Below are 25,719 nucleotides of genomic sequence, written 5' to 3' on the forward strand. Positions count from 1 at the left end.
AGGCTCAAAAAACTGCATTTATGAATATAGCAGGCTTATAGGTGCGCACAAGCAGGGGGAAAGAAGCGTTAATAGTTTGTGCTATACGCTCCCATGTCTGCTTCTTGTCCCTTGCTGTGACACCCGACCCGAATTTTCCTTTAAGAAAGGCCTTGTGTTCATCCACTAACTGGGCTAAACACTGTTCCTCTGTCCAGTTTGGCTTTCTCGCCCTTCTTGGTTTTGATTCCATGTTTGATACATAAAAACCAACATTCAAACCGCCACTTAAATAGGACAGCAATCACTGTAATTGGAAAGAGTGGAAGAATTTTTATAATTCTAAGCCAATCAAATACCTTATAGGAAATTAAAAGCAAGGTTAATAAAAAAAGGATTTATATACACACATATAATTTGTGTGTGTGAGCGAGAGAGAGAGAACGGTCAAGTAAGAAAAATTACGCATGTAAATTCAAAGTGAGAATTAGAATAGACCCTATAATTAAAATCACTCTTTTTTTCCTTCTTGGACAACCAACCAATCACAGTCTTCAAAAGATTGTGTCATACATAGCAACGGAGTCAACCCCGCCTCCTCACTAAGATGAAAGTTCTTGTCTTTTCCTTACTCAGAGCTAAATTAAGAGTTTTCTGAGAGGATTCTTAGAATCTTTATGAATACGGGCCCTGAAGTTTTGTTTGAACTTCTTGTTTGTTTATTCAGTTGTTTGCTATTTTTTTTTCACACCATTGTTTTAATATTCATATTTATTTATAAAATGTCGTATTTAGTTGTTTAGAAATAAAATAATGCACATTTGTTGCTATTGAACTTTAGGAGTGTTTAGTAGGATAATCGCTTATTGCTGCTGTATTAAAATTCATAATGTGGCAAACAAATTTCTTCGTTTCTTCAGAATTTTGTTCTTTTCATAGCTGTTATCAGTTTCTTCGTGATGCATTTTAATGTCAAACAGTTTCCATATTCAGAGATTGCTACATCATTACACCCTCAGTGTGGCTTAATTTTTCTTACCGGTCTCACTTGTTGTAATCATTTCCTAGAAGCATTTCAATGTTAAAGAGGTTTACAGCGGTATGCGCACTTCATCATATTGTGTTTCAACACACGTTGTTGTATTATGTAAAGTGAATGGAGTCTTACACAGGTTTTTAACTATGCTTTAGTGTCCCAAACACTTATTTCTCAGCACTTATGCCTGGCTTTCCATGCTTTAAACAAATGGAATTAGCTTCTTCCTCCCTCACGCCATATTATCATTAATCTCCAGTGAAATTCATGCATCTTTTCTGTGTTTGTCGTTGCTCAGACACTGGAGGAGCCCCCTTATCTGACCGTTGGCACTGATGTGAGCGCCAAATACAGAGGGGCTTTCTGTGAGGCCAAGATCAAGACCGCCAAGAGACTCGTCAAAGCAAAGGTGAGCCCGTTATTTCTGCTGTTTGAGATCATTTGAAGACATGTTTAGAATGTGTGGATGGTCAATGGTTAGAGAAAACTTTTATGCACGTGTCTAAAAATGTATATGGTAAATAAAAATCTAAAAGAGAGGTCTTTATTTGGTTTGAGAGTTGATGTATTGTTCATCCCTACTTCTGAAAGTAAATAATGCCAGTCGAATGTTTCTTAATATGTATATGCGTCTCTTCTGCTCAGCGAGGCTGCATTTATTTGAGCAAAAATACTGTAAAAAATGGGAAATATTATTACGGTTTAAAATAGCTGTTTTCTAATGTCAGTAGAATCTAAAGTGTAATTTATTTCTGTGATGCCAACTGTATTTTCAGCATCATTCCTCGAGTCTTCAGTGTCACATGATCTTCAGAAATAATTCTGATATGATTTACTGCACGAGAAAAAATTCTGATTATCATCGATGTTGAAATGTTTAAAGGTGGAGAGTAAATGGAGTCCTGTAATGATTGTGTGTTCATTGCAGTCTCTTCCGACGAATCGCCCTCATTCCTGATGGAATATTTTCCTCTTTCTCTCTCCTCATGTGTTTCTCCTGACGGCTCTCTGATATTTTATAATTCCTCTCTCATAGTCCTGAAATGTGATTAGCTGCCTGCTCGCAAACCAGAGACCTTGTTCAAGGTTGTAATCATATTCCTGCCGTTGTACTACTAATGACATCATTGCATCCCTCTCTTTCTCTCTCTCTCTGTCTCTCTCTCTCTCTTTCTCTCTTTGAAGCAGTGTTCATGCATTAGTCAAAGAAGAGTTTTTACACATTATCTTGTCAGAGAAATAAGAGCAGAGCATCGGAGCTCGTCGCGCTGTGTTGTTTAATGTTCCTATTCATTGATCAAGTGTGTGTGTTTTGATGTTTCTGAAGCTCAAAGAAGTAAAGCACAAGCAACATCAAGGTCATGGGTTTGATTCCCAGGAAATGCATGAATTGATCAAATATATACCTTGATTTATATACATCTCATTTTGAATTGAAGTGCCTGCCATATGCAAAACGAGATGGAAATGTGATGTTTTACAATATAATGTTATTTTATCCATCCATCCATCCATATCATTTTCTGAATAGTTGAATAATCCTGTCTTAACTTGCCAGTAAATAATAATAAAAAAAATGTGTTTGTTTGGGTATTTATTTAATAAATAAAGAGGCGTGGTCTTGGCCCCACTCAGGTCCCGGTGCATCTCATCAGTTCATTATTTAGTCTTTTATTTGGGTGATGTTTGATGTTTTCTCCGAGCGGACTCCTCCGGGTGTCCTGACAGTGACTGTAATTGGGGTTTTTTCGTCAAGCATTGGCTGTGTATGACCCGCTGTGGAGCAATCAGACCTTCATCAGTCGTGACATGCTGAAGTGTGAGACTTATTATCTCCTGCAACAGTGAGACACGCGTGCACACATCTCTGTGCTGAGCTGAAGAAATGTGTCGTGTCAGACATCTGCCATGTATGAGGAATATGGACTTTCTCATATTATTAGTATACTTATGTATAGTATATAATCAATGTATTTAAATTTTGTCAATATTTCTGTTTATGGGATTATTTTAGAACAATACTGGCCATTTTATGATGCTGTTTGATTACATTTTTAATTTTTTATGAATATGAATTTGTAAAAAACGATTTTTTATTATAAGTAATCATTTATAAATGTCTGCTAAATGCATAAATATAATAAACTTATTTTAGATAAAATATAATTAGAAAAAATTATTAGAAAATTATTTATCAAAAAATTATAATAACAATAAAACATTAGATTATTTATAAAAGTGTCTAATCAATCCATAAATGTAATATAAATCCATAAATATTTAATATAATAAACTTAGTTTAGAGAAATAAAATATACATGTAAATAGGGCTGGACGATTAATCGAAAAGTAATCAAAACCGAAATTCATAACCTCTAACCGACGTAATTTTCCCATGTCGGTTATTTCGGTTTTTTAATCCTGTTAACACTTCCCCCTTAAAAGCATATTAGCGCGTGTGTAGCCACAGGACTCTGCTCTCCAGTCAGTGGCATATAAGCAAAACACGGAGGTAAACGCCGGTTCAACACATAGTGATGGCGCGTGAGCCTTGCGTCTTCACTAAACTTTGTCAGTTGTATTTGTTTTATGGTTTGGACATTCAAGCGATTAGATGATCGGATGTGTATTATTATATCGAGCTACCATGTTCGCGCAGCTGCATTGTGGCACGAACACTCATATAAACAGTAGATCGCGCGCACAGAGGAACACAGAAACTAGTTGTCAGCGCTGTCCTGTGATTTATCACTAAAGTAGCTTAGAATCTCAAAACTTATTATAACATGTTTGTGTGCAGCGCACATGAAGCACAAGCGCGTGCACAGAGAGCAGCGGTCGCACTGCGGGTTCCCGGTTTGTGTTCGTTCTCGGACTGTTCTTTGTATTTTAACTGTAGAAAAGGTTGTTCTGAGTCGAAACTACGATACAGAAAACTGCATCAGTATATCATCATAAACGCAGCCGTTTTTGTCTTACGTGAACATAAACAGATGAGAAAACACACATGTACAGTGTTTTTGCTTAGAGACAACAGCCTAATAATCGCGCTGCCTGTCATTAATGTTAATCAAAGAACAAAAGAAAATCATTCACTGATCTTGACTGAATATATTCATATATATTTGGGGAAGTCGTGGCCTAATGGTTAGAGAGTCGGACTCCCAATCGAAAGGTTGTGAGTTCGAGTCCCGGGCCGGCAGGAATTGTGGGTGGGGGGAGTGCATGTACAGTTCTCTCTCCACCCTCAATACCACGACTTAGGTGCCCTTGAGCAAGGCATCGAACCCCCAACTGCTCCCCGGGCGCCGCAGCATAAATGGCTGCCCACTGCTCCGGGTGTGTGTTCACAGTGTGTGTGTGTGTTCACTGCTCTGTGTGTGTGCATTTCGGATGGGTTAAATGCAGAGCACAAATTCTGAGTATGGGTCACCATACTTGTAACTTCACTTTAATAACTTTACTTGATTAATCTTTATTTATAAAAAGAAAACTATGCAGTATTTTTAAACTTTTAATTACAGTTTCTGTACCTGAAATTTTTGTTTAGTTGTATTTATCAATGATATTGCTAATTGATTTGTTTGTTCCTATCTTATTACTGACTGTTTACTTGTCTTTAACACTTTAATATTTGAAATTTATATTAATCTAGTTGTTTTTTCTATGGTATTTTTTTAAATCACAGGCAAAATTCTTCTTGCATTGTTTTGTAGGCTGCTGATTTTTGCTCATGTTATTCAGCTGCAACAGAATGCTTTGTAAAAATCTTTGACATCTAAATATTTGACTTAATTTTTTTATATTGGATTTTTTATCGGAACTAGGAATCGATAAGAATCGGAATCGATAAGCAGAATCGGAATCGATAAAATTCAAATGATACCCAACCCTAGTAAGAAATGTTACAAACATAGATAAAATAACTGCTGATAGTCAATTATATTTACAGTACAAACCTTGTCAGTGAACTATGAGGGCAAAAAAACTAAACAGAAACAAAATAATCGTTCATTAATCGTAATCGAGGTAAAATGTTCAATTAATCGAGGTTTTGATTTTAGGCCATAATCGTCCAGCCCTACATGTAAAGTAATACATTTATAAAAACTATTACATTTATTCACTTAGCTGACGCTTTTATCCAAAGCGACTTACAATTGCCACATATGTCAGAGGTCGTTAAGTGGGCGTTAACTAGGGGTTAAGTGTCTTGCTCAGGGACACATTGGTGTCTCACAGTGGATTCGAACCCGGGTCTCTCACACCAAAGACATGTGTCTTATCCACTGCGCTAGCACCAACCGACTATAAAGGAGTTCAAACCCTCTCGGGTTTGGGACCAGTGCCTTAGCAGAGTGAGCTACATTAGTTGACGCTATTAAAAAATAAATTATTAAATAAAAAATATATAAAAGTGTCTGCTAATGTATAAATGTAAATATAATAAACTTAGTATAGAATATTTATTTTATAATTTTAAATAATTAAAATAATACAATAATAATTATAAAAATATATTAAATAATAATGATGTATTAGTGAATTTAGAAAAATATATTCTACTTAAGGAATAATTTGGCATAATTAGTATTTACATTAATGCATTTTAATACATTTGATACATTTTTAATACATTTATGTTTTAATCAAAGCGACTTATGTTACATTTGGGTTATGCACTTTTTCAGTTTTTCATGCATTTCCTGGGAATCGAACCTGTGACCTTGGTGAATGCATTGTTTATTCACAAAACCTGTGTTGGATTGTGTTGTTTTGCATTTCTACAAGTTGAAATTCAGTAAATCTTCTTCCTGTCATTCAAATTCAACATCTTGGATGATGATTTCAGTTGAATTCATATTCCAGTTGGTTAACTGTAAAGGTGCAAAGTCTTAATTCTGAATTTTGTGAAGCCCAGATGTGTGGCATCTCGCAGTGTTGTGGGTATTTATGGAAAAATGATATTTTGTTCCTCCATTTTTATCCCATCCTCTTGCACAGCATGTTTTGTCCGCCCCACTTTCTGTGTAATTAAGTTGGCTTGAGAAAGCCAACTTACTGATCTACTATTTAATCTTATTATTATTCTTCTGAGCCAAATTTTAAACACTATCTCCTAGAGCTTTCAAGCTAGAACCACCAAACTCGGGTCAGACCTTCAGACTGGTCTTACTCTGGTTCCTATATCTTTTCTAATCCGGCTTATGGTTTTCGTAAACAAGACTACCAAAACCACCTTAAATCCCATTCATTGAGGGGGTACAAACTTTTACAAAATAAGACTTATAATGTATTTAAGCTGTCTACTACCATAGCAAACCTTAAAAACTCTCTACTGAGAATACAGCTAAAACCAGCCTAAGATGATCAGTTGTTTTGGCTAGTCTCCCAAGCTGGTTTTTAAGTGGTTTTGACCACTCTCACGCTGGTCCTATGTGGTCTTAACTGGTTTTAGCTGGTTTTTACTGAATCCACTGGTTTTAGCTGGTTTTGGCAGGATTAGCATAGAAACATGCTAACAACATGCTAGTTACTCACTAATCAGGCTAGAAACATGCCTTTAACATGGTTTTAATGTGGTTTTGGCCACTGTCACGCTGGCCTTATGTGGTCTTAGCTGGTTTTAGCTGGTTTTCTTTACTGAATCAACTGGTTTTAGCTGGTTTAGTATAGAAAAATGAAAACAACATGTTAGTTACTCACTAATCAGGCTAGAAACATGCTTTTAACATGGTTTTAATGTGGTTTTGGCCACTGTCACCCTGGCCTTAGGTGATCTTAGCTGGTTTTAGCTGGTTTTCTTTACTGAATCAACTGGTTTTAGCTGGATTAGAATAGAAAAATGTTAACAACATGATAGTAACTGGCTAATCAGACTAGAAACATACTTCTAACATGGTTTGGGCCATCCTTAAAAATATTCTTGTTTGCCGTAACCCGACCGACCCTGTCAATTTAGCACCGACTCAATTATTATTATTTTTTTTGCTTTTAGTCCGACCGACTTGCCGATTGTAAATTTGCGTTAAGACTGACCAATTATTTTTTTTTACTCTTCAAACAACTAATACAAATGCAATAAAATACTATTCATTATATTTAAGTAAGTATTGTAAATATATAAATTGCCTTGGCCTACATACAAATGAAGGCTATCTTCTTTAATTTAAAAAAAAAACCTTGACGTCATCTGTATTCACACGGATGTCACACTGTGGCCTGTTCGTTCGCTTCGTCTCATACTCTCACTCACTGTCAGAGTCAGCGGTTCGCGCTTGGTAATGATGGCTGCGGCTGCAGTAAACTAAATGTTCGCGATCACTGTTCAAAGTCATACGGGTTCGGGCACCATAATACATCTAAAAAAATTCATTAAAACAGCTCGACACCGCTTTAACTTGGCACAAAGTTCTGGAAAAACTGTGCCCAGATCTTTTCCCATCCCTTCTCCTCTCTAGTCTAAAACCGTGACCGTGTCGACTGTCACTTTATGTTCGAAAATCTATTGCACGAATCAACCAACACAAGTTTCGAAAACGAAAATAAGAAAATGATTTTAACGACCTTTTCTCGGAGCGCATCCAGGATTGTTTTTTTTTTTTTTTTTTTGAACAGGCGTCACACAGCAACTGCAGCTTCGGACAAACACGCATAACAGTAAATAATACTTCTGCACAATGTTTCTCTTTTTACAACAGAAATGTGAATTCAGCCGGTATTCAGTCTCATACAGTTTCGGGCTTGAATCGCCTAGGGCTGTCAAAATAGCTGAAAAAACTAAATTCAAATTTTTTACTTAAATATGATCAAAATTCGAATTGTGTTCGAATAATAAATGCATAATTTCAGTTAGGGTGAAGAAAAGCTTTCTGCTTCTCTTCTGAGGCTTCGCATCAAGCAAAATATTACTGCATGTTTATTCAAAGCATTAAAATACATGACTGTGAAAAAACAACATAATATTTAAAATAATGTTTATGAACCAATTATTATTAATTAAGTTGCATAAAGAACTATAAACAAAACAGCATCATGTATGCATGCATTGTTAAATAAATAAAAAGGGCGGAAAACCAGTCACACAGGATACATTTTTTCATTTAAAAACATGAGATGCAGTGGGATGGGGAACAAAAACCAACATAAAGTCTCAAGATATTTTTAGAAAATTAAATTAATACATTAATTTTACATGTCTTTCTAAACATGCGGCTCTCTTGTGCGAGACGCGAGTCCAACGGTGTCCCTCTAGAAAATGCGTGAAATATGCGTTCTGTGTGAACGGCTTGGTTTCAGTTTTGATGTAAACAAGATCTTCTCCACATTGATTTTTTTTTTTTTTAAGTGGCTTCAACTGGATAGGCTAACATAACCTTATAATGCAATGCCACATATATTGTCATCGCATCTCGTGCGCGTACACGAGGTGAAAGATGAGAAAGCAGATACAGTGTCGAGCTCGTCCGCCTTTGAAAGTTGTGTAGACACAGCTGTGCGCGCGGCGAGAATGGAACACGTACGGGGCTCATAAGGCAGCTTCCTTAATGCACACCTAAAATTCATATGCGCATTCGAATGTGGATTTTTATTTTAAATTCAATGAATATTCGAAAAAAAACCATTTTTTGATAGCCTAAGAAATCGCCTATGTGTTTTTTTTTTTTTTTTGTTGTTGTTGAAATTTAATCGTAAACACAGCCATGTTGAAGCCTGCAGTAAATGTTTTGCATTATGGCAGTCCACTCTGCTTATTGTTTTTCGAAAATGTTGCACTCCTGTTTGTCATTTTGCACGTAACTTCATGCCAATAAATCATCAGAAATATTGGTCTTTACCAATATATTGAATCTTTACATTCCTCCTGCCTGTTGTCCGTGGGATTTACCTATATTTGGTGTTATTTGCCGTATAAAACTTTAGACATGCAAAATTGATTTTACAATCGATTCAATGAACACTCGTCACTCAAATCAAACAGGATTTTTTTCACAAAAGTGACAACCCAAGAAAGCAAAGTAAACGTTCTCTCATTTGTAGGTTGCATTGATACGTAGCGGTGGATGCAAGTAAAACAGTACCTCATTTTTTTCTCACCTGAAATTCATGCAATAAACATGTTTTTGACAAAGATTTAAATTTGTTTGTGGTCTATATAGCCTGCATCAAAATGAGGTTTGCAATGATGCGCCAGAAGGCACGGGTTGAAGACCCAGTCAGTGACGTCACGATATGCTAATTTGTTTAAATTCATACTGACGACATCACCATCACAAAAATGTACTTTTTTTTTTACATTGAAACTTGAAAAAAAAAAAAGACAGACCTACCGACCCTCTTTTTTAAAAAAAAATTACTGTTACTGCAAACCAAAATATTTTTAAGGATGGCCTTAAAGTGGTTTTGGCCACTGTCACGCTGGCCTTAGCTGGTCTTAGCTGGTTTTCTTTACTGAATCAACTGGTTTTAGCTAGATTATCATAGAAACATGTTAACAACATGTTAGTAACTTGATAATCAGGTTAGAAACATGCTTTAAACATGGTTTTAAAGTAGTTTTGGCCACTGTCACGCTGGTCTTAGCTGGTTTCTAACTAAATCAACTGTTTTTACCTGGATTAGCATAGAAACATGCTAGTCACTTGCTAGTCATGCTAGCAACATGCTAGTCACTTGCTAGTCATGCTAGCAACATGCTAGTCATGCTAACAAAATGCTAGTCACTTTGTTAATCATGCTAAAAACATGCTAGAAACATGCTACAGACATGCTAGTCATGCTAAAGGCATGCTAATCACTTACTACTTATGCTAGCTACATGCTAGCAATATGCTAATCATTCTAGTAACATGCTAGCGACTAATAGAAACATGTTAATCATGCTAGAAACATGGTAACAACATGCTAATCATGCTAGGAACATGCTAGCAACATGCTAATCATGCTAGAAAGACGCTAGCGACATGCTAATCATGCTACAAACATGCTAGCGACATGCTAGTAACTTACTAATCATGCGAGAAAAATGCTAGGAACATGCTAGCAACATGCTAATCATGCTAAAGACATGCTAGCCACATGCTTATGCTAGAAACATGCTAACAACATGTTAATCATGCTAGCAACATGCTAGCGATATGCTAATAATGTTAGAAACATGCTAGCAAATGCTAAACATGCTAGGAACATGCTAGTAACATGCTAACGACATGCTAGTCACTTGCTAATCATGCTACAAACATGCTAGCGACATGCTAGTCACTTGCTAATAATGCTAGAAAAATGCTAGCGACATGCTAATCATGCTAGCCACATGCTAATCATGCTAGAAACATGTTAGCAACATGCTAATCATGCTAGGAACATGTTAGTAACATGCTAGCAACATACTAGAAACAGGAAAGCCCTTCTGTGTTTACTATCCTCACTGACTGTGTGTGGCTCTTTCCAGGTCACCTTCAAACCCAGCTCGTCCACTGCGGAGGTGCACGATGAACACATCAGAGGAGTGCTGAAGGTAAGAGCAAACCTGCCTCCTACTGCACAATATGTGCTTTTTAAACATTGCTTCTTAAAGGAATAATAGAATTTGCTAAAGACTTGCTCACTCTCAGGCCATCCTTCATCAGGTTTGGAGAAATGTAACATTGCATCAGTGTCTCATCAATGGATGCTCTGCACTGAATGGGTGCCGTCAGTGTCAAGTGTATTTTAACTGTGAGGTGCCCACACTTGAAAAGGACCAGACTTGGGATTTCACTCAGAAGAATATTTATTTTGATCAGTTGATGTAGCAATATAGTAGGATCAGATGTAACAGGTGAAAAACCTTTAAATAAATAAAAGAAAAAGAAGTCACAAACATTTAAAATAATCAGGTATTTTCCTAACACAGGAAAGGTAAAATGCATTTTTACAGGCAACACAGCTTGGTCTTTTACTCTGCATTTTACAAGCAACACTAGACCAATCTAAGCATTTGGTCTTATCAGTTATCAGTTTCTATTTTTTAAACCATGCAGTATTAATTGCTTTCAAACTTCACCTGTAACATTAACACATTTACCACATTAAATACCAAACAGATAAACAGACAAAGGATTCAAACGAGAATCTGTGAAACAAGAGTCTACGTGAGCTTACCGATAGCCCGTCATAATCAAAAGAAAAAAAGTCCCAGTTCCTCACAGTGAATGAATTTGTGCCTCTGCCGACCTCTCTTCCCGTTGTACCCCAATCAAATGACTAATGCGCGTATTTGAAACACTGAACCAGGCGCAAGCTTCTAATTTCCCCAATTACAATCACCTGGTTGAGCCTGCACCAGAGCACGCACAGTCACGTGCGGGCCGGCATACAGAGCGCGCACAGGGAAGGCTGCATGCAGGAGAAAGAAAATGACACGTTGAACCACAACTACAGAAATGTACACGGAAGACAGCCACACCTCCACCGGGTTAGCGCGACACCTCCAGCTGAGAGTCCAAACAGCTGATAAAAACATCACAATAATCCACAGCACTCCGGTCCATCAGTTAACATCTGGAGAACATAAAAGCTGAAACAAATCCAGCATTAAGATATTTTTAACTCAAATATGTGTCTATAATCCATAATAACACTTCCTCCAGTGAAAGTGTTCTGGTCTGAATCAGGAGAGAAATCTGCACGGATCAAGCAGCATTTAAACAGCTCTAAACTAATATGATGCTGGATTTTGATGTGAGAGACAACAAAAGATGCACTTTTTCACTGGAGGAAGTGTTATTATGGATTATAGACTTGTGGATTATTGTGATGTTTTTATCAGCTGTTTGGACTCTCATTCTGACGGCACCCATTCATTGCAGAACATCCATTGATGAGACACTGATGCAATCAAGTTGTAATTCTAACTGAAAGCGACACTGCCTCTTTTTTTCATGGAATTTTTTTTAAAGCTGCTTGATTTAAGGCTATTGCATAAAGTACTATATAAATGATCGTGAGTGGACTTTCCTGTAGCACTGAACTACAGAGCTCATGCAAACATCCACATCGCTGTAATCTAAACAGATGCTTTCTTAACTGCTGCTTTCTCATCGCTGTTAGTTTTTGATGTTTAGTTTGTTATTGAGAGGAAAGCAAGCATTATATATATATATTTACACATTCTGTGTTTGCTCTGAACTGAAGCGTTGTCTTCTCTTGAATCGCATATGGCTGAATTACAGTCTTAAGCTACAGTGCCACACTGGTCAAACAGTGTTATTGCAGGCTCTTACATTAGGTCATACGAGATTAAACAATTGTCGACAAATATTTCTGTTGTAGAGTAGTCGTTTGTTGTCGACATTGTTGTTAAATCGACAAATCGTTTCAGCCCTATTGTAAATCATTCGAAGGCCTTGCATACCAAATATGATACTGTAGGCTGTGTAGGTTAAAGTGTCTTCGCTGCTTTTTGCGTACAATGAAAGCCGACAGTGATAACATCTTTCGAGCTTCAGAAACAACATTCTTGATTGAAAACTCTGGAGTTGATGTTTGATGGTGCCGCTGATGCCAGTCATCCGGATAATCCTTTCATATTGATGTTGTTTGTTTTATATTAGTTATTTTTAGCTCAGTCATTTGTTTGAACATCTCATGAAAAGCAGCCGCTGCTTCTGTAGTTGTGGCTCTGAATATGACAGTAATTGTTCTCCGCTGCCTGCCATCAGCTCATCAGAAAACATCTCACTAATGTCTAATACGCAAGCAATAAAATGCCACTTTTTAAAATATTTTTTTGCAAACTATGGTAAGAGTAAGCTAATATGTTAATATGTCAATGCTGAAACTTAACGTAACGTCCACATTTCTCCCAGAATCAAAAGGTGGTAAAAGGAGGAAAATTCAGTTATGTATATATTTATTTTATTTTTGCGTTGTAATTTATCTTTGGTAATTCTTATTTGATTCTTGTTAATAGTTTTTTTTTTAAATAATGAAATAATAATTTATTAAATAATTTAATGATAAAACAAGTGTACAATAGAAATGTATATTATATATATATTTTCATTTATTTTGCATTGCAGTAATAATAATCAGATATGAAAATGCATATAAAAATAGTGTTTTAATAGTGCTAAAATAAGCTTACCGGTACTGTCATCATGCATTTTAATTGATTTCTTTTGATATTTGGTGACGTGTGACCTGCACATGTTCTCGTCTTTATATGAATCTGTTAAGATACCCTCACTTTACCATGAATGTAACACAGCTCCTGAGAATCCCTCACAGGTGTTCCTCTGTGAGAAATGTCAGTGATTACTGGGAAAAGACATAAATCCAGTCTTCTTATCTCCAGCTTTAGTGTTGAACACCCGCTGGGGCATGAATCCAGTCCTAGCCGGTCAGGAGCACTGCGGTGAAACACACTGAAACCCTGCAACAATGAGAGCTTGTGTCTGTGTTTTAGGTGGGTGCTGTGGTGGAAGCCAGGAACCAGGATGGGGTCTATCAGGAGGCCACCATCAACAAACTCACTGACGCTAGTCTGTACACCGTTGGTAAGTTCATCTCGTGTTATCCTAGACTGCAATTCAGCACTGCACATCTCTCCAGACAGAGATCCAAACACCACTTCCATTCTGGCTTTATGGTTTGATTTAGTTTATAGCATCATATTCGAGAGGGACACAGTCTTTCTGAGATGCTGGATCATTTTCATCTCAATATATATATATATGTATTCGTACTGGACCGTTTTGGTACAGGGCTATCGGTAAGGTGCATGTGTGTACCGAATGACCGAATGCAATATTTTGTGCAAGGAACATAAGTACATTTTCGTGTTTCCAAACGAACATATTAAGTGGCGGAAGTCTCCGCGTTCAGCGCAAATCCCGCCCTGCAGCTGATTGTAAGGCCGGTGACACACTGCTGCGTGGCGTGAGCGTGGCGTTTCTGCTGCGTGTCAGTTGCGTGACGGCTGCTTCACGTTTTCTGTGTCTTTACACACCAGAATCGTGCCTGACGCGGCGCTGGCGCGCTGCTGCTGCTGTAGGTGACATAGAGGGAGACCGCCGACAGACCAGGATCTTGTCTTCACGACAACAATATCTATACTTCATGTTGAGCATAAATATAAAGCCTACTGATAAAGGACACCATCAACAGTATTGACGGCAAAATAGACTATGTTTGACAGGTGCAATATGCCAGTGTGTCACCGGCCTAAGGTTTTCAAAAGGCATCACGCGAGTGTGTACATCACTACAACTAGGAAAAAAACGATTGTAATTCAAACGCAGCTCCCGTCGGCATTTAAACAGACCTTTGCTCTTAATTCCGATCGGTCCAACGCAATAACGAAATCTGAGCAGGTCTAAAAACTGAAACTGTTGATGCTGCACTTTACACTTTGGAAAAGTTATATATATATTTTAAATATGAGCAGGCCTACAAGCTGGGATTGGTAAAGCTGCACTGTAATCATAGTTATTTATTTATATTTTATTATATTTTATTATATGATATTGGTTTGAGACTGAGAGTAATTTATTTAGTGGAGAACTTTGCCGCAGTATTTTATTTCTTATTCTTTATTTATTTTATATATATTTTATTAAAAAAAAACAAAAGTGTAAACAAATTGTTAAAAAAAGTTTATAGTAAAAAACAACCTGCAGTTTAATGTTTGCATTTCTTTCCCTTAGAAATTTGACTTTAAAACCGAGGTACGTACCGAACTGATTTTTGCGTACTGTTATACCCCTAATATATATGCATACTGTTTATACAACAAATATTTTTACGTTACTTTTTTTTTTTATTAACTGTCAAATGAATTTTTTTAATAATTAGGATTACATATATACACTATGTACTTATGTTTAATATATATTTGTAAGAAATTTTTTATATAAACTTTAATAAATTTTAACTATTCATCAATTATTCATCAAATATTAATGTATTTATATAATAAAAAAAATGTAATTGTCAGATGAAAATGTTTTATAATTAGGACACGCGCACACACACATTTATTATTACTTTATTTTATTTTGCCACCGACTGATGGTGGTGAAGAAAATTTAAATGAGTAAATATTCATAAATATTGATGATCATATATTTATTTGTGTTAACTATTAGTAATATTTTTGTGCCTCTCGCTGTCTCTCTCTCTCTCTCTGTCTCTCTCTCTCTCTCGCTGTTTCTCTCGCTGTCTCTCTCTCTCTCTGTCTCTCTCTCTCTCTCTCTCTCTGTTTCTCTCGCTGTCTCTCTCTCGCTCTCTGTCTCTCTCTCTCTCTCTCTCTCTCTCTCTCTCTCTCTGTCTCTCTCGCTGTCTCTGTCTCTCTCTCTCTCTCTCTCTCTCTCTGTTTCTCTCACTGTCTCTCTGTCTCTCTCTCGCTGTCTCTCTCTCTCTCTGTCTCTCTCTCTCGCTGTCTCTCTCTCTCTCTGTCTCTCTCTGTCTCTCTCTCGCTCTCTGTCTCTCTCTCTCTGTCTCTCTCTCGCTGTCTCTCTTTGTCTCTCTCTCTCTGTCTCTCTCTTTCTCTCTCTCTTTCTCTCTCTCTCTGTCTCTCTCTCTCTGTCTCTCTCTCTCCTGTACTCAGTGTTTGATGACGGTGATGAGAAGACCCTCAGGCGCTCGTCTCTCTGCCTGAAAGGAGCGCGACATTTCGCAGAGAGTGAGGCAAGTCCGCTTTCTGATTTCTCATTGGTTTAGATCGCTCGCAAACTATTTCACATCACGACACTTTCACATCACATCCATGAATTTGCCTCTTTATTCATCCTATATTTAGGATGAATTTACTGAAGGTTTACAGACTTTCAGACATACGCTCAGGTGATCTTGAGAGCATAAGGATCAATATTTCAAAGAAAACATGTTTTGTTTAAAAGAAAAAAGTATTTTTCATGCTCAAACTGAAGTGGTAACAATTTATCAACTGTTGTGCTTCTAATCATTTAATCCAGTATATTAGGACATACTGTGGATAATGTGTTAGTTCTTCTACATGGTAGGAATGACCCAAAATTGGAGGCGTTTCATTCCCAGATGATTATTAGAAACTGTGTCACATCTCTGTTTGCTAAACAGTGTGCTAGGAAATGATTTCAAACAGATTGTCAGTAGTTTAAGGCCTGAAACATACTCTTCTCAAGTATGTAATTTACTGTCATTAATATACTTTTACATTTTTTGTTAATATTTTGATTTTATTTTGATATTTTAACATTTTAAGTGTCATTGTGTCAAATCATTTTTTAATTAAGTTTAAATTTTTTTATTTAATTTTAATCTAGTTTATAAAAAATATATATATATTCGGGTATTTCTTTTTATTTTATTTTTTTAGTTATTTTATTACTGAAAGTTAAAGCAAACTAAAATTAGAAATATTACCTTGGCAAATATCTGTTAATACTTGGGTGGGTATTATCAGATATAAAAGTTGGAAGAAAAAAAAATTCATTTTTTTTTTTCATTTTTTTGTTAAAGTTTGAATTAATCTTGAATTAATCTTCTTGGTGCACGAGTGTGATTTTTATTTGTCATAAAAAATTAGACAAAATAAGAAATATTAGTATTGTGATAATGCTTGGTGCACAGTGTTATTTTCATATAATTGAGATGGTTTTATAATTGTATTAATATTTTGTAATAATTTGTATACTTTCAGTTTTTCGTTTTAAAGTTTTAGCAATTTTGCTAATGTTGTTGTATTGATATAATAAAATTTGATTTTAGTTGAGCAATATTTATTTTAGTACCTATTTTTAGTTCATCAAGTTAAAATAAATGAAATAGAATTATAGAATTTAAAAATAGAATTATGCCCTGACATAAAATCCACTTTTTTTTTTTTTTCAGTTGGTGTTTATTTTATTTCAAGTAATGAAAATTGTATTTTTTTAGTGTAGCGCTGTCCGGTGAATCTGGTGTGTTTCTCTTCCAGACACTCGACAGGCTTCCTCTGACGAACCCCGAACACTTCGGCTCTCCTGTCATCGGCAAAAAAGGACACCGCAGAGGCCGACGCTCCAACCCCATGTGAGCGTCTTTACATGAAAAAAAATAACATGCTTTTACTTGCCAAACCCAGTGCAATTCAACAAAATGTCTTTTTTGTGATCGTGCATATTTCACCATTGAGTCACAAAATACACAGTACTGCTTAAAGTCATTGACATGCTAGTCTGATAAAGAAACATGCATGAGTAATTAAATAAAGCGTGGGTCTTGCTTGATGTCCTAAGAGTTATTAAGCACAATAGGCCACGACAAAGTATGTGCTTGAGTTGACTCATTTTATTTTGACGATCTACTTTTAATTTGAATAATAGTCGGAAGGCATAATAATAATTATTTTTACTTACTGTATATAACAACACAAAATTTCCACCTCAAGACCAATTCATTTTGATAGTAAATAAAACTAAATTAACTTTATTCAAATGTATCAATCCCGATGGGACTGATTTACAGTGAAATATATACTTTGATTCCGTTTTTACTCTTAAATTGCTGGTAAATGTCACAAATAATTAACCCTCTGGAGTCTAAGGGTATTTTTGGGGCCTGGAGAAGTTTTGTCATGCCTTGACATGTGTGCTTTTTTCAGTTTCTTATAAATATCTAAATGGGTAAAGACTAATCTCACTGTAATCAGCACAAACTGGGCTGTAATAATATGTGAAATGCATGTATGTACATGATTGTGTTTTTGAGAAAAAAAATATTATGCGTGGTTAGTGAAAAACTAAAAATGTTAAAACGCTTGAATAAGGCAAAAAAACACATAAAGAACAGTGGTTCCCGGGATTTTTGAGAACTGGAGCTTGTAGCCTAGAATTTTTCTTTCTAAATGATGTGAAAATCATCTTGTTTACTCACTCACAGAAAACAATATATTGATTTAAATTTTCTAAGACACTTTTTGTTGGTAAAAGTCATATGCGAGTAGGCGTCAACTACCATGAATATCATTGTGATTTACACCTGAGAAGACAAAGGCCTGCATAATGAGCTGCATAATGAACTGCATAATGAGCCGCATAATGAGCTGCATAATGAGCTGCATAATGAGCCATTCAGTCATCTGTGCCACTGTGAGTGAGGAGTTACAAGAGAGAATGTGAGAACAAAATAAATCTATATAATTTTATGTTTGTAGTTTATTAAGAATATATTTAATTATCCCACAACATAATTTAATATCCACTTGGGGGAGCAGTTAAACAGTTTATTAGAAACAATCAAAGCTGACTTTCAAACAAATTGTTTGGCATGCTTACTCCAGTCACACAATCCTTCAGAAATCCTTTTAACAATCTTATTTTCTACAAAAAAAAAAAAAAAACGTTTGTTGTTATTATTATCATCATTATTATTAATGTTGAAAAGAGCTGAGAATATTTTTCTGGGTTTTTAGGGGGAATAAATGGAAAGAAAAGCATTGTTTTTACATTTGTTACAGTTATCTATTTGTTACATTTATATTATTTACATCAAGCTTTCGAAGGGTATAGTGTTGTATATTGTTATTGAAACTTCATAATGTTTCACTTGATTATACATTTAGTCAGGAATTATAATTTGGAAAAAGTCTAACTAGTAAAATGTTTACACGTTATGTGAAAACTAGTACAAGTATATAAATAAATAAAAAGAGACTTACTCATGTTTATGATCTCTGCTGAATAAAGTGCTTCATTCTTTTTTTCTGAGGAAATCCATTTCTCAAATCCTCAACCACATCACATCTTTTTGGGGTGAATTATGTGTTATTCCTCTCATCGCGAAGCAAACAGTAAAATAAAAAAAACTTGAACAGTCTCGCTGCTTTTTCTTCTGTTATGGGCGTATTCAAGCCGCGCACTTCAGTTTGAATCTGAATAGAGCGTTCGGCGCGGGGGCGTGGTCACATTAGATATAATGAAGGGAGACGTAAAAAGAGACGTAAAAAACAGACATCGCGTTGTTTTCATATGGATTACTTTATCACAGAATATCTGTTTTCGGCGGCACTTGTTTAGTTTAAAAATAGACATGTCAAGCTTTCTATAGATATCTCTCTCATGTATTTTCGTTGAGTATTCACGGAGTTACAGTTCATTTAAATGACGTGTTTGTAAAAGAAGATCAGCGCAGACAAAGGCTGCAGACAGCGCACCTTGTTTGTTATCTTTATTTTATAAGTGCACAAAGTTTTGTTGTTATTATGTCTGTATCCAAAAAAAAGTAGACCCTTTACAGATTCGATTGATGTATTGCTCTTATCTGTACGATTAAAACTGAAAGTGTAATTTAAGTTCTTTTCGGGGTTATCAGGAGAAAATGACTCAAAACGCGTATCCGCGTTAATCGACTTGATAGGGTTAAAGAGCATTGGCAAGTAACACACTGAATTTAAATAAAATTAAAAAAAGAAAATTGTGGAAAGATTTGTAATATAAAATGTACTTCAGTAATGCGTTTTGTGCACTTCTTCTTTTATTTGTCTTTACTGCATTTAAGTTCATGTATTCATCAGTGCATCTGGTTTTCAATTCAGCCTTCCTCAAAAGAAAGCCGTAAAAAGCTCCTAAAGCGGAGCAGAAAGCCTAAGTTACTTGAGATGTTAAATGAACATCAAGTCTTGTTTTTCTGAGAAATGTAACAAAATGAAGGAATTTATGCTTGAAACAAGATTATGTATCTGCTAATGAAGTCATAAAAATGATCTTGTTTTCCATTTGAATTAAGTCGATTTTTCTGAGACTTTAAATTAGACGTTGACTTTAGGGCTGGGACAACGCGTCGAGGTCATCGATGACGTCGACGCAAAAGATATGTCGACGCAAAATATGCGCATCGATTCGTCGAACTGTTTTTATTTCTCTAAAAAACGTTTGCAAAACGTTTACCTTATGTGCGCTGAATATACGTGATGGCCGGATCAACATTCTGTCCAATGTTATATAACCAATCCAGGGGGTTTTCTGCATTGATCTTTTTTTTTGCGGCTGTCAAAGCCTTATTTGATCGGTGAGTGATTTAGAATAGAATGTGCTGCGCCTGACAGGGCGCGTATGAGAGAGAGCCCCGGCTGCGCGCGCACTCCCAGTCTTCAAACAACACAAGCGCTTCTTGCTCTCTCCCTCCCTCGTGCATATTAATCAAAATCATTAAACACGATAGAAAAACACCAAAGTTTCACGCGCGCTCGCGCACTCACAGTCTTCAAACAACACGAGCGCTTCTTGCTCTCTCTCTCCCTCGTGCATATTAATCAAAATCATTAAACACGATAGAAAACTTTTTAAAGCTTTTTCACTTTTAGTAAATTTAGTATATATACTAATATATACTAAATATTGTATTTATGCATATTTTGAGTTTGTTTTTATTTTTAGATTTTCATTTAAATTTTAGTTTAAGTTTTAGTAATTTTGTTATATGCTTATGTCATTTTATATAATTTTTTTTTTCATATTTCCATTAAGTGTTCTTTCTTCGGTTTTAGCTGTTCAGGTAATTTTAGGAAATTCTTTTTTTATTGTAGTATTTATTAACATTTTCATTTTACAAATTTTGTTATGTGGTTTTGTTGTTTTATAAAATGTCCCATTAGCTTTCATTTTTTCCGTTTTAGTAATTTTAGTATTTATATACTAATAGTATTTAATCATATTTTGAATTTGCTTTTCGTTTTTATATTTTCATTTAAATTTTAGTTTAAGCGTTAGTATTTTAATATTTCCTTTTGTCAATTTGATTTATTTTTATATTTCCATTGTTTTTCATGCAATATTTATATTTTTATTGTATTGCCACTTTTTGAAAATAACTGTAAATGATTTGAGTCATTTTAATTTTACTAATAGTTTAAAGGTTTTTATAGTTTCATTATAGTTTTTTTAATATAATAATCAAACAGTAAAATTGTGTTCGTAGCTTGTGTTTGGAGTCCCTGTGGTTCATCAGCTCATGTTTATTCATGATGACTGCTGCTGATTGGCTCATTTAACGCTAACAAGATTATCTCTTCTTGGCGGTGAGCTCCATATCCAGTATTGGCAAGTGAGAAGCTCGTCAGCTCAGAGAGCCTAATTACTTATTATCTTCATCAGAACATGCGAGGAAAAGAAAAGCAGTGTGTTCTCTTGTGCTCTTAAGCCGCTGGGAGACAGGTGATGCTTATCTTTTTTTGAGTGGACCGGTTGAATCATGTTTAGCTTTATCTGACCCTTCGTTAGAGAACGATTAGTATGTTCTCTTTCATTAGCAGTTCTTCAGGCGAAACGCCACAGTTTTTGTGGTCCAGGGTCACACATGTAAGTTTCTGTATGTAAAATGGTTTTGGTTAAATGCGATCTGAACATGATTTCATGGAATTCATATCTGAATTGTAAATGAACCACGTTTTTGAAGTTTTATTATTGCTGCTGTTTAAAGCGCAGATTCTGCTTTGTTTATCAGCAGCGATGTTTCACTCTGAATTTGAAATGTGTTGTTGTCATCTAGGCTAGAACTCAAACACCTTTCAGTCTCTGGTTTATCTCACATTAACGTGATCTCCTTCCACACCAAAGTTTCACGTGCGCTCGCGCACTCACAGTCTTCAAACTACACGAACGCTGTCTTGCTCTCTCTCTCTCCCTCTCCCTCTCCCTCTCTCTCTCTCTCTCTCTCCCTCTCTCTCTCTCTCTCGTGCATATTAACCAAAATCATTAGACACGATATAAAAAGGGCGGAACGCCAAAGTTTCACGTGGAGCATTCAGAGATTTTTTTTTGTACATGACAGGCTGCTGGCTCCCACTGTTAATTTTTATTTTTTGGAAAAGCACTCTCTGTATTAGCTTAAAGCCCTAAAGTTTACATTGGTTACTGTATTCTTTCAATTGCTCTAAACAAGTATTTTGGGTGAACTTTTTTATTGAATGCTAGACATCAAGTTGTTGTTATTTTCATCTGAAAGAAGAACTTTTTTCAGTAAGCTAGGCCCTATGTGTTCAGTAAGCTTGTTTCAGTAAGCTATGTGTTTTCAAGGCTTCAAGGTTTTATTGAATGCTATCTCTATACAAGTGCAAAGTAATGCATTCTTAGTCAGTCTTTTATTTTGTAATTTTAAGAGCAATAAACATATATTGCAATGTTAAGGAATTCATGTTTTTTTCATTCAGATATGTAAATCAACATGTATAAATTGTTAGTAGTCAATTAATGGGGAGATAATTGAAATCTAATCGGTCTGAAAAAATTAATCGTTAGATTAATCGATGCATCGAAAAAAAATAATCGCTAGATTAATCGTTTAAAAAATAATCGTTTATCCCAGCCCTAGTTGACATGTGTATCCTCCCATACAGAGGTCAAACGGATGTTTTTTTTTTTTCAATGGTCAGTTGTGTATCTTTCTAGCTTTATCCCAGTCTGTAGTCCCATAATTCCTGATTGTTCCACTTCAGTGAGGTTTGAAACGCTGTGAGTGTCACTGATTACGTTACACTCCTCACTTGAAGGATGAATCGTTTGTGTGTCTTAGTCCTGATGCTCCGGGGATCCTCTGGGAATAGCGTTTACTCCGTGTCTGCTGTTGTGAATTATGCCTCTTCTTTTAGCCGTCGCACAAATAAGACAAACGTTGCCCTGGAATCCTCAATGAACTTTAACAAGCCTCGGTTGTTTTGAGGGATTTTATTAGTTGTGCACATCAAATAATCGTGGATCTTTTAATAAGCATGTTTGCCTATTTTGCAGTAAAAATATAAAGGTAAATTTAGAGTTTTATTATAGTATTTATTAATTGTTTGAATTAGAAAGTTTTATGTATTTGTCATTTGTATTATTTTTTTCATATTTCCATTTAGCGTTCTTATTACAGTTTTAGTTAAGTGAATTTAGTATTTATTTATGATTATAGTAGAATTTTTTTTTAAATGAGCATTTATTTGTGTATTTTTATTTTAGTAAATTTATTAAGTGGTTTTGCCGTTTTTATAAAATTTCCCATATAGCTTTTTTTTTAGGTTCAGTGATTTTATTATTTCAACTTAAAATTATTTTAAATGTTTAAGCTCTTCATGCAGCATTTATATTTAATTTCAGCTGTATTTCAGTTTTCAGAAATCATTTTTAATAGTTTAAATTTTAATAGTTTTATAATCTAATAATAGTTTTAATAATTTAATGAAACGGCTTGAAGCAAAATGTTTAAATTGCATAGTTAATTATTCCTGTTTAATTAGCAAGTTTATCAGCGTTTTAATATTTAATTGTAGTACCTCAACCTATACTTATTTATTTCATATTTTCAGGTTTTTCATGCAATATTTGTACTTATACTTACTTATTTTACCTACTTAATTAGCAATTTTAATACTTAAAATTATACGTCATATGTTTTCATACGTTTTTTAATACTTCCATAAAGCTTTTTCACTTTTAGTAAATTTAGTATATATACTAATATATACTAAATATTGTATTTATGCATATTTTGAGTTTGTTTTTATTTTTAGATTTTCATTTAAATTTTAGTTTAAGTTTTAGTAATTTTGTTATATGCTTATGTCATTTTATATAATTTTTTTTTTCATATTTCCATTAAGTGTTCTTTCTTCGGTTTTAGCTGTTCAGGTAATTTTAGGAAATTCTTTTTTTATTGTAGTATTTATTAACATTTTCATTTTACAAATTTTGTTATGTGGTTTTGTTGTTTTATAAAATGTCCCATTAGCTTTCATTTTTTCCGTTTTAGTAATTTTAGTATTTATATACTAATAGTATTTAATCATATTTTGAATTTGCTTTTCGTTTTTATATTTTCATTTAAATTTTAGTTTAAGCGTTAGTATTTTAATATTTCCTTTTGTCAATTTGATTTATTTTTATATTTCCATTGTTTTTCATGCAATATTTATATTTTTATTGTATTGCCACTTTTTGAAAATAACTGTAAATGATTTGAGTCATTTTAATTTTACTAATAGTTTAAAGGTTTTTATAGTTTCATTATAGTTTTTTTAATATAATAATCAAACAGTAAAATTGTGTTCGTAGCTTGTGTTTGGAGTCCCTGTGGTTCATCAGCTCATGTTTATTCATGATGACTGCTGCTGATTGGCTCATTTAACGCTAACAAGATTATCTCTTCTTGGCGGTGAGCTCCATATCCAGTATTGGCAAGTGAGAAGCTCGTCAGCTCAGAGAGCCTAATTACTTATTATCTTCATCAGAACATGCGAGGAAAAGAAAAGCAGTGTGTTCTCTTGTGCTCTTAAGCCGCTGGGAGACAGGTGATGCTTATCTTTTTTTGAGTGGACCGGTTGAATCATGTTTAGCTTTATCTGACCCTTCGTTAGAGAACGATTAGTATGTTCTCTTTCATTAGCAGTTCTTCAGGCGAAACGCCACAGTTTTTGTGGTCCAGGGTCACACATGTAAGTTTCTGTATGTAAAATGGTTTTGGTTAAATGCGATCTGAACATGATTTCATGGAATTCATATCTGAATTGTAAATGAACCACGTTTTTGAAGTTTTATTATTGCTGCTGTTTAAAGCGCAGATTCTGCTTTGTTTATCAGCAGCGATGTTTCACTCTGAATTTGAAATGTGTTGTTGTCATCTAGGCTAGAACTCAAACACCTTTCAGTCTCTGGTTTATCTCACATTAACGTGATCTCCTTCCACAGTCAAGAAGAGGAGTCCTCTTCATCGTCTAGTGAGGAAGAGGAGGGCGATCAGCAACAAAACGAAGAGCTTTACGGCAAAGTGGTGTGTGTGGATGGAGTCGTCACTAGCGACAAGAAGAAAACCACATGGTATCCTGCACTGGTGAGTCACAGAGATCAAGCCTTTAGGTGAAGCCTTTAGGTTTTATCCAAAGCGCTGTGCTCTACCAATTGAGCTACAGGAACACTATATATATATAGGTTCTCTATAGGGCTCATGTTTTTTGGAACAAAGCAGGAATTACGGTCTGTCTGAAATGGGCTCGTGAAGGAATATTGTAACGGGGCTCAATTACATTAAGCATGTTCTTAAAACCTACGTTTTCCACTACAGAGGGCGCTCGCTCACTCAGTACGCGCTGAAGGCTCGTTGCAAAATGGCTAATGCGTTTAACAGACCAGAAATAGAAGATCCTCCAATAACCAACAGGTCTGGTGTTTGGGTGCACTTTGGATTCCCTGTAAGCTATAATGGTGATGATAGAATCAATGGTAAATAGTAAGGTCTCATATCCACGGCTATAACGTAAATGTAGCCAACCAATCGCCGTGGTGATGTCTTTTGCCCTGTTTGCGGGGATAGTTTGTTGCGTGTGTATGTTTCTCCTTTTTTCCGTCTTTTCCCAGATACTGACACACTAAGGTGATGTCGGCGTAAATGAGTTGACATGTTTCAAGTATTCCCGCTGGTGTTTTTTTTTTTTTTTTGTATTCCCGCTAGTGTACCCTAGATGCGACATATCGTTGTTTTTTTATCCACCACTCTCTTGCCATCACCATTATAGCTTACAGGGAATCCAAAGTGCACCCAAACACCAGACCTGTTGGTTATTGGAGGATCTTCTATTTCTGGTCTGTTAAACGCATTAGCCATTTTGCAACGAGCCTTCAGCGTGTATTACTGAGTGAGCGAGCGCCTGACTGAGTAGCCTAACATAAACATATAAGTTGGGGTTTTTTTCTTCTTCGGGGGTGTCAGGGGCGTTGCCTGTTACGTCGTTT

The 25,719-nt window shown here is 35.3% G+C and overlaps 1 protein-coding gene across 1 annotated transcript in view; it reads left to right on the forward strand.

The window, feature by feature from the left end:
* Positions 1-25,719, forward strand: part of LOC132110384 (AT-rich interactive domain-containing protein 4B-like) — a 92,762-nt gene that overhangs the window by 39,057 nt on the left and 27,986 nt on the right. Inside the window, exons 3-8 of the mRNA XM_059516944.1 lie at positions 1,314-1,424; positions 10,467-10,532; positions 13,464-13,554; positions 15,606-15,685; positions 16,956-17,050; positions 24,679-24,820. Of these exons, the coding sequence (XP_059372927.1) occupies positions 1,314-1,424; positions 10,467-10,532; positions 13,464-13,554; positions 15,606-15,685; positions 16,956-17,050; positions 24,679-24,820 (585 nt within the window). The remainder of the gene's footprint in view (positions 1-1,313; positions 1,425-10,466; positions 10,533-13,463; positions 13,555-15,605; positions 15,686-16,955; positions 17,051-24,678; positions 24,821-25,719) is intronic.

The sequence above is a fragment of the Carassius carassius genome, chromosome 30 (assembly GCF_963082965.1).
Source record: "Carassius carassius chromosome 30, fCarCar2.1, whole genome shotgun sequence".
Classification (NCBI taxonomy): domain Eukaryota; kingdom Metazoa; phylum Chordata; class Actinopteri; order Cypriniformes; family Cyprinidae; genus Carassius; species Carassius carassius.